Here is a 9,996-nt window from a genome sequence, read left to right as displayed (position 1 = left end):
TATTTTGTATGAATTTCTTTACAGGATAGTGATGGCGAATTCCAAAATATCTGGTGTAAAGGGGAAGCTGGGTCTGAAAGTTCAGATCCACTGAATTAGTTATTCCTCTTATTCTCTTATCATATACAAATAAGTCTGGTCTGTTACTATACCAGCTGTTTTTATCCCATTATCCTGATCTCTCTAGCTAAAGTAACATCCTCAATCAGCTTCTAACTTTATTTTAGCTTCTTCATTACACTTACAATACCTGAAATCACCCTATCAATGCATTGGCTTATGTACGTACATGCGTTTAATCTGTCCCTGTTTTAGGATGGGAATTCTGGCATGTCAATTCTGGCACTCAAATATTTGTTAACTGATCTCACAACATAAACCTAGCACAGTGCCAAGCACTTAATATTCAGTAACATGTACTGGTTTACTCTTTACTCATTCAGTGTTCGTTTTACTTCCTCTACCTATCAGAACGCCTGTCTCATAAATGTTCACTGACAATGCTTTTTGATGGGAATAAGAACTCCGTGAGAGCCTTTGCTCTGAAAAGAGGTTGGTGAGTGGTAATTCTTTTTAAAAATCTGAAAGAAGCAGGCGATTAGTTCTTCTGAATATCTACCCCTGTGCATCAAGCACTGCCATTCCCACATCTTTCATCTACATTTTGTTTTGGAGATTTGCAAAGGGCACTGGCAAACCTGCCACAAAGTAAAGTAAAGGTAGGAAGAATTTAAAATTAATTTCCCTGAATCACTTTCAAAATCATGATTTATAATGATCCAAACCTGAGAACAAGAGAATTGGAGATCTAAAGATGGATAAAAGTATTTAAGGATTCTTAATTTCTAATTATTTTTCTTCACTCTTCGTCATCGCCCAACTATATTTTGGGGGGTGTGTGTGTTGAATGAAACTGATGTGAAACATCGTCGATGTCTCTAAATTACTCTTAAGAAACATCCACTAAAAGCTTAGTTCCTGGATAAATTCCTACCATAAAGACATATATTTGAACTAAGAGCCTGTGATTAGAAAGCAAAGTAGTTATTAGATGAGAAATCATTCCCTGGGATCTTCGTGATTCCTTCAGATACATCATGATGCATATTCAGCTGGCCAGGAAAAAACAGGAAGAAAACACTTCCTCACCTTTGCAAGGTGTTTGACTTTATACACATGGAGCTACAGTTCTTGTTTAGATTAATGAGCTCATCTCGGATTTCCAAGTGTTTTATAGCTACCGACAAAAACTTCATAAACGTTTCATCTGTCCTTTGTGGTTTAAGCGAGAGCTTGAATGCGCACTCTCAGTTCAGAAAATCAAAGCAGAGAAAAATCGAGGGCTCTTCACCCCAAGTCTTCTTATTGCTACTAAGATCTGAGTTTTATTTGTGTCCTCCCAATTACATAAAAGAAAATATGAAATACTGAAACACAATTAATGTTATTCACACATCTTTAGTGATTTAGACAATAAGTCATCATCATTTAAAGACCACCCAAGAAATCATTAAAAAGGCGTTTATATCATCCTATCCTACCAAATTCAGAAGATATCAAACCAGCAAGCACAGGAAAATATGTGAGCTCCATGCCAGCAATGGTTTGGTAAAACCAACATTCCAATAAGCCACAATCATTTCAGAATAATACCTAACATTTTACCAAGAGCTTACTATGTATTGTGGGCAGCATTCTCAGCACTTAGATGAACTTGCTCATTTTAATATTTATAAAGATGAAATGTGGCTACAGAAAGGTTAAAAAACTGCTGATAGTCACTACATAGTAAACAGCGGGGTCAGATCCAAACCCTGGAAATATAACTTCAGAGCCGACATTTTTAATTACGAGGTGCATCAATACTAAAATAGAAAGGGGTACAAAGAAAGCCCATTTAGCAATTCTTCAAAAACTTTTCCTATCTTGACAATTAAGTTTCACTACAGGTTTTTAAAAAAATACTCTTGGTTACTTTTTCATCACTAGTTACTCTGTGAGAGCAATCAAACTACTACAGCCACCTAAATCATGTCAGAGTGGTCTCTTAAATGCAGACAATGATGCTGAAAATACCTCACCAAATCTCTACGCCAGTTCCCTAAACATCTAGCTCAAGTAAAAGCCATCTCCACAGGTACTGTTTGCACAAAGAGATCCTAAGACATATATTTCTTCCGCTAATGAATCTCGCTTGATGTTTAGACAAAGTCAAGGGAGTGGGCAGCAATTCTGACAGTTAAATGCTAAAGACAGGTAAAATGATGAACAAAGAAAAGTACCCTTAGGGTACTAGGCAAGGGCAGCAGTAGTGGCCAAGGGCAGGTGCAGTGAATAGAAGAATGAATGGGAAAATAGAAAGTGGAGACAAGGAGAGTATAGGAGATAATCCTCCCTTGTAAAGGAAAACGGGCTGGAACTTCTGGGGGCCTGTGCTCCAGGTAAGAGCCCAAGTCAGTCTTCAGATAAATCAGATACTGCCATCGCCCTGAAGCAGCAGATCTACGATTTGGGGTTTCAGGACCTCTTTATACTGTTAAAAATTACTGAAGACCCCAAAGTGCTTTTGTTATTGTGAGTTATTTCTATCAAAAAGCAAAATTAAAAATTTTAAAGCAAATTTTAAATATTCATTAATTCATTAAAAATAACATTAACGGATTTTTCTAAAACTCTAAAATTTCCCAAAAGCTTGATTTTTATTATTGGCCACAAATATTATCAGTTGTTTTCTTGAAATGACAGACTCACGTCACTCGTTTTCCAGAAAATGAATGCCCAATACCCACGACTGAATAACAATACTTTGTCAGACATTTTACAAAGAATGTTCAACTAAAAGAGGCAGACAGTTCAGCTTGTAACTTAAACAATCATGCAAATGTTTTTCTGAGACAGCCATCATATTTCAACATGCTTTACACATATTTCCCATTTTGCCACACAGAAAATTAAAATGATGTATGGAAAAAAGGCCTGGATTTAAAAAATTAGTAATTTTTATTGCTTCATCAAGGACACTCTAAAGCAAAACTGACTTTTTAAAAAAATATTAGTGTGTGATGGAGAATATTAGGTTTGATGACCATCACTTGATTAGTGCTAAGGGCAGGCAGTTTTATCCACTGCTTTTTGCACCATCCATGCAAATGTCAACGCAGTGAAAACCAAAAATAACATCTTAATTTTATTAGGGAATGGCTCTGACCTTGGGGACCACCGAAGGTTTGCAGACCACAATTTGAGACTATTGCCTTAGAGCAATAGTCCCAGCCAAGACACTCCAGGACAGAGTTTTCATTAACAGATGGTGAAGAAAGAAAAAAGACAATATATTAGATCTTTTTTCAAAGCTAAACCTACTAAATATCAAAGACCATTCTTTATTCTGAGTTATGGTCTGCCTTTCTATTAAAATATCCTTTCTTTTATGAAATAAAAGGGTAATTCAGATGGCTGTTTGATGACTGTACTGGTTTTTTTAATGTCCTTATTTGGCAAAATAAGGTTGGCCACCTTATGCTAATTCTCAATTTTTTAAAAACTCAGTTGTCCTAAGATGCCCTTCATCAAACAACTAATGCAGTTTTCTTGATGTTCTGAAGCCCTCCTACAAGTTCCATAACTAATTCTCCAGGAAATAACTAAAAATATGCCACGGGGAAATATATTTTGGTGAATCAATAAACTAAACCTTTAAAAAGCTATAGCATCCATGTAGCTTAGCAGATTAGCAAATTTATATGATACACATTTTACCCAAAACAAATCCCACTAAGACCAGTTATTAAGCAACTTAAAAAAGATTAGCAAATTTATATGATACACATTTTACCCAAAACAAATCCCACTAAGACCAGTTATTAAGCAACTTAAAATTCCCACTTCCAAGATGTCTTCGATTGCACAAACTTCACAATGGAAATATGTAAAATGGATAAATGTGCCACTGTGTCTCATTTCCTCATAAACAACAAAAAAGGGGGGGGGCAGCTAATTAGATCTTTAAATTCCCTTCCAACTGATACTGGAATCAGTGTGATCCAAAGTTTCAGGTAGTTAACTCATATATTTGTGACCCTAAAAAATGAGAAAAAGAACTGAACTAATCTACATAAACTAACTTACATATTCAGAAAATATCTTAAAGTACAGGGAAAAAATTTAACAACCAAGGCAACATAAACAATATACAAGATAGTAATGGCATCAGAAGGTTGTTCCCAGATCAAAGTTTACTTAAGTAGTTAACTACTTCCACAGTCTTACTACAGATGGATAATTTGCACTGCAGTTCCAGGCTAACGTGGCAGAGGGAGGGGTTTGAATACGGGTTTTTTTGTTGTTGTTGTTGTTTAATTAGATGTATTCTCCCTTCTAAAGTGAAGGATATGGGGGCGGAAATGAGAGTTACAGAAAAGAGAGGAACCACACCTAATTTTATTTGGGGAGAGTGGATGTAGGGAGATGGAGAATAAGCATACATAGCGCCAATACCGATAATAAAGAAAAAATTAAGCCCATAGTGAAATTGCAAAATAAAACACTACTGAATCAGTGAGGCTCAAACCAGCAAAAAGCAGACACTGCAGTGGCAGCATTTGCTGAATTTGTGCCCTAATGAATTATTTCCGATAGAGGGTTCCACCCTCCGTGGCTAAGAAAAGTTATTGCATCAGGCGCCCGTGCAGGAGAAACCCGTTTCGTGTTTACTACTAGGTCATCGATCCCTTGGGTCTTATTCCGAGCTTTTGGCGCTACCTGACTGGATGTGAGAATCCATCTGAAATAACCTTATCTTTGTCCTCTCTAAATTCTGATCTCCATGCGGTGCCCTAGGAAAAGGAGGCCTGTACAAACCACCAAGTTCTCCAGCCCACGAAATCTCCCTCCCTTCCGCGAAATCAAATTTCAAAATGTTCCCATACGAAGAATGGCTGATTTCAACGAGTAACTCGGAATATTTACAGTTTCCCAGGTTTATGATCTGAAAGCTCACTCATTCCGAGTGGCCTTTTCGGAACTCAGAAAAGATGACAGGAGCGAAGGACGGGGGAAAAAAAAAAAAAAAGTTCAACACCTCCCCATATCCACGTTTCGACTACTTGTATTTTCTCGACCGGTCATTCGGCTAACTAAGCACTGAATGAAGATGTCAAGGAGGAAACACTCCTCAAAGCATCCTGAAGATGAAAAGAGTCTGGCTGCGAGAAGAGAGAATTAGGAACCTCGCCACCCAGGGTGCACGGAGAGCACAGCAGACTGGGAAACTGAAGTTAAGGTTACCGAGCGAGGACAGGAGGAGAAGCAAAGGGTCACGGATCCCAGCCCTATCCGAGGGAGAGGAAGCGCGGGCGGTCACAAGGATGGGGAAGGAGAACAGATCGCGAGCGGAGGGACGCAGGCTGTCCAAGGGGCTCCGCGGGAGTCACCCAAGATAAGGGGAGGACGCAAGTCCACGGGAGGGAACGTGGCAGACGCACCCGAGGACGCGGGTCCAAAGTTGAGGAGGCGAGGAAGATGCCAGGAAGCCAAGGGCTTCCAGAGGATGGAGAGGGGTAACCGGAGAGGCGGACTGGTGATCGGGGAGAGGAGAGGAAAACCAGGAGGGCCCGGGGGGAGGGGAGAGCTGGAGCCGGAGGGGAAGGCGCAGAATGCCGGTACCTGCTCTCGCACGGCTAGCCGGAGAGGTGCCAGCACCTCCTCAGTCCCGGCGCCGTCCATGCTGCTCCGGGAGGCGGCGGAGAATGAGGTGGGGGCGGGGGCGCGCGTGCTGAGGGGCCGGCGGGGCTCGAGCAGAGGCCGGGCAGGGAGCCGGGGGGACAGCCACAGCAGCAGGGCGGCGCGAGCGACTCTAAGCAGCGCCGGGCGCGGAGAGGGCATGAGCCGGCGGCCCTGGGCGGTGCAGAGGGGGCGGCGGCGGAAGCGGCGCGCGCTGCCGGGCCCGGAGCATGATGAAATCGCCGCGTAAACGCCGCGGCGCGCGCGCAGCCGCACATTCCACACGCCGCGATGCGGCGCCGGATCGCCGCCCGCAGATTCGACACAAAACCCGGAAGAACGCGGGATCCTTCAGCGGCCGGAGAAGGCTAGCTCCACCTGGGGAGCCCAGGAGGGCTGCGGGGTTTCAGGTAGCCGCCTGCGAACAGCGTCGCACAATGATGCGTCAGGCCACCCTAACAGAGTGGACATTCAGGGACGCAACTCCATCCGAGAGGTGCAGACTGAAACTCACGCGGACCTTCAATGCGTAGGCTTGTACCCGGCCACTGACACTCGGGCTGACACACGGAGAAACACACTAGTGTTTCTGTTCTTTAGCCCCCTGGGCCTTAAAGGGTCATAACACATCAGATCTGAGAAGGACTTAGATGCAATTTTGCTCAAGTTCAATTGTTCCTCTCAAAGGAGGAAACAAGTCAAGAGAGATTAATGATTTGCCTCACTTTTCACATCTAATTCATACTTTGCCATCGTCCAAACAAAAGCTGGGGAAAGGGCGAAGAGGAAAGACGGGCTACTTTGCAGGGCCAGCAGGATTTGAACCAGCCGACCTGAGGAAAGGCAGAGGCAAAAAGATGAGGAATAGCTGGGAATCACTATGATGCAGGGGAATGGAGAGGGGCATCTAGGGGCCCCGGGTTCCCTCAGAGGTCCTGCCTTGGGGATGGCTCCCTCCCTCCTGCCCCACGGGTGGGTTAACTGGAAAAGCTGGATTCCCTTTGCATAGAGGGAACAGAAAAATAAGGAATGTGTTGGTTACAGAAATAGCATTGTGCACACCCAAGAGAAAGCCTAAAATGAAAATGATGGAAAATGCCCAGTGATGCACTGGGCCACACTGAGGGAGCGTTGGCTGGTGCAGCCACGACTGGAGAACTATTTGACAGTATCTACTGAAGCCAACCATACACACCTTCCCTGTGACCAACAATCCCACCCCACGAAGGTACACGAGAGGCTCACCACAGTGATGTCACCTTTCCCAGTAGTCGGAAAGTAGTATTACTTTTCTGCCCGTTCTAATTTGTAGAACCACACATTGGGAGAAGTACTCACAATTTAACATCAGCAGGGAGGGTGACTAAAGGATCTTCTGCAATATTAAATAATTCGTATTTTTGACACTTTTGAGATTTGATAATCACAATTTTTATTTGGCTTTATTGTAATAGGTAATTTTTAATTTATCATATTTTTAAAGACAAAAACAATTTTTACATCTGCTCTCATTCACATTTTTATTTAAACATTCAAATTCTGTATCCTTTGAATACAATTACATATTTTTTAATTCTTTAGATCGATAATGTCTCATCCATGTTCATGTGAAGACAGTGCTATGAGTATACCCAGACCCATACTTTCCCCTGTCCAGTTCATCCTCCCCACAGCTGCTTCAGTGATTATTTCTAAAAGGCAAAGCTGTGGCATGTTGCTCCTCTGCTCAGGACGATTCAATAGGACAGTGTGGCTCCTAGCAGAATTTCCCAAGTGGTTTTCCTTAGAAAACTGCATCTGCAGACAGTAATAATAGCTTATAATCATTGAGGGCTTACTATGTACCAGTTAGTATGGTAAGTTGTGGAATGTATTCACCAATCTAATGAGAAAGGCTCCATAATAATTCCCATTTTACAGATTCAGGATTCAAGGCACTAAGATATTACACAGCTTGTCCACAGTCACACAACTACTAAGTGAGTGTAGGGCAGAGTGTGAGCTGGGGGCAGGAAACAGTTGTACCATGCAGCTAATGAAGCTGTTGAAGCTGCGAGTGAGCTTCAGCACCCCTCGTCTGGATGGGTTATTTCAAGGCCCCACAGGAGGCTGTAGAGTTGTGTACACGTGGTCATGGTTTTTTTTCCTTTCCATATTAAAATTCTTTTATTTGAGGGAACAAAATTTGTGCATAAATTGAAATGTACTCATCTTAAGTGTAAAGTTCAGTGGATTTTGACAAAAAAGAAATACCCACTTATAACCCACACCCTAATCAAGATAAAGAGCATTTTCCTCACCTCACAGAGTGCCCTCTTGTCTCTTCCTACAGAGATCCACAGGGAGACTGTCACGTGAAGATGGAGTGACACAACTGTGAGCCCAGGAACAGCAAGGGTTGATGGCCACCACAGAGTTCCAGAGCGAGCCTGGCCCTGCCAATGCCTTGATTGTGGACTTCTAGCCTCTAGAACTGTGAGATAATGCATTTCTGTTGTTTTACGACACCAGTTCATGTACTTTTACGACGGGCCTAGGAAACTAATACAGAGACTGTGGTTATTTTTTTCATTCTCTCAATCTTTATTCTTTCTGATTGTAAAATAAAATACTTGCTCTTTGAAAAATTGAAATATTACAGCAATATATGATTTAGAAATTGAGAGTCAGAGAGGAAAGAATAAAGAGAAAAGGGGGACTTATAGTTTTAATATATAGACTGTATCTGTGGTGTTTGCATTGTTTTACAGAATGAATAATCTCTGCATTTTGAAAATATTTTTAAATGGGGTAATCTGGAAAGTCCTTCAAAATCTAATTCCTCAACGATAAACACTATTGTTAGCGGGTCCACAATTTGTACTATTTCTAAGCAAACACAAAGTCCATTTCACGCACATACTCAAGCCTTTCTCTCTCATACACTCACCCTGCAGGGGAGGGGAGAGGTGAGGCCGGACCTCTGGTGCTCTATTTTCCTCTGTTGTTCTCTTTCTCTTTTCCAGAAGTTTCCAACAGTTTAACCCACTCTTTAACTCCTTTGAGTTCTAGGCAATGGAATATAATTGAACTTGCTGTACACCACTTCCCAGCCTGGCTGTATGAACCCCCATGTGCCACCCTTTATGCTGTTCTCTTCTGCTGGCTGGAAATCGATGTCCATGTGTTAAAAATGGCAGAACCTGGTTCCTGAGTGACTATGTGGAACAGAGCCCATTGCCCTACTCCTTTCTGACAAGCTCTTTGAACTGGGAACATGAGCAAATAGTATATTTCTGTTGCATCTGTGCTATTACACATTCTGCTCTGTTAGAGCAGCGAGCTTGCTCTAACTACTCTACAAGCACTGGGCCATGCATGAGAAAGTTGGTAAGGATATCTGGGACACAGGAGAAGGAGAGAAAGGGTGAAAAAGAGCAGTCGATTGACAGAAGTTCTGTTTATACATCCTTTTTTAGGCATATGGAGCTAGGCGAAGCTGGGCTCCCGCCCACAGGCTGATGGGGTATTATCCAGAGTGAGTGGACTGACTGGTGGCCCTGGTACGCTTCTCTGGGTCAGCATCTCTCTAGCTTTCTGATGCCTCTGCTTGAAGTAAGGTACCCGCCCCTTCTCCTCCTTCTATCTGTCCTCAAGCTAAGGTGTGTGCAGAATTCCTAGCCCACACCTACAGGATCCTAAGGGATGCTTCCCAGACTTGGTATGGGAGGGAAGGTGTCGCATACCTCATCCTGGTTCCTCCTCTAACTCTCTGGACTCAGTCTCCCCCTCTGAACATGAGGGGGACTGGACCTGCTGACTTCTGGCCTCTTCCAGCTCTTACTATGGGTTTGTGAACTTGTGACAGGGAAACAAAGCTCTAAGAAATGGAAGGAGAGCAGGTTTCTGTCTGTCCAGCAGAGGGGAGCAGCTCCCCACAATCCAGCACTTAGGCAGCCAGAGGGGTGTACAAAGGCTTGTGCAGGCCTAGCCTTCAGAGGCCTGCAGAGCAGAGTTCTGAGCACGTGACCCTGCCCCCAGAGAGTGTGCACAGGGAAACCCTCCAAGCCCCTTCTCGGCCCTTACCTAAGGCATCTGGCCCCCTATGTCTCTCCTGCAGAGAGAGAAAGGGTCAATCACTAAATATTAGTGGGACTCTGGCTTTGGTAATTGGTGAGAAGGAGGGAGCTTATGTAAGCTAGTATAAAGACATACAAAACAAACAAAAGGCTCACCAAAGTTAGGATGGCAAGTTTCCAGCTGATTGGGACCTCAGATTCCCAGTTATGGTTTAAA

General features: G+C 43.0%; 1 protein-coding gene and 2 long non-coding RNA genes across 5 annotated transcripts in view; 1 reads left to right on the top strand and 2 right to left on the bottom strand.

The window, feature by feature from the left end:
• GARS (glycyl-tRNA synthetase) overlaps nucleotides 1–6,057 on the bottom strand; it is a 44,514-nt gene extending 38,457 nt beyond the window's left edge. The window contains exon 1 of the mRNA XM_011384611.2: nucleotides 5,665–6,057. Within this exon, the coding sequence (XP_011382913.1) occupies nucleotides 5,665–5,883 (219 nt within the window). The 5' untranslated portion in view covers nucleotides 5,884–6,057. The remainder of the gene's footprint in view (nucleotides 1–5,664) is intronic.
• The window catches only part of LOC111733640, a 16,819-nt gene continuing 11,602 nt past the window's right edge, over nucleotides 4,780–9,996 (top strand). For 2 of the 3 annotated variants that reach the window (XR_002778064.1, XR_002778063.1), the window contains exons 1-2: nucleotides 4,780–5,281; nucleotides 8,054–8,196. This is a non-coding gene — a long non-coding RNA (uncharacterized LOC111733640). Of the gene's footprint in view, nucleotides 5,282–6,225; nucleotides 6,950–8,053; nucleotides 8,197–9,996 lie in introns of those variants that run through there. The other variant, XR_002778065.1, reaches the window with a different exon arrangement.
• LOC105308614 overlaps nucleotides 8,320–9,996 on the bottom strand; it is a 32,454-nt gene continuing 30,777 nt past the window's right edge. The window contains exon 6 of the long non-coding RNA XR_897318.2: nucleotides 8,320–9,971. This is a non-coding gene — a long non-coding RNA (uncharacterized LOC105308614). The remainder of the gene's footprint in view (nucleotides 9,972–9,996) is intronic.

This window comes from Pteropus vampyrus, unplaced genomic scaffold, assembly GCF_000151845.1.
Source record: "Pteropus vampyrus isolate Shadow unplaced genomic scaffold, Pvam_2.0 Scaffold598, whole genome shotgun sequence".
NCBI classification, from domain to species: Eukaryota; Metazoa; Chordata; class Mammalia; order Chiroptera; family Pteropodidae; genus Pteropus; species Pteropus vampyrus.
This window is presented reverse-complemented; position numbering and strand designations above follow the sequence as displayed.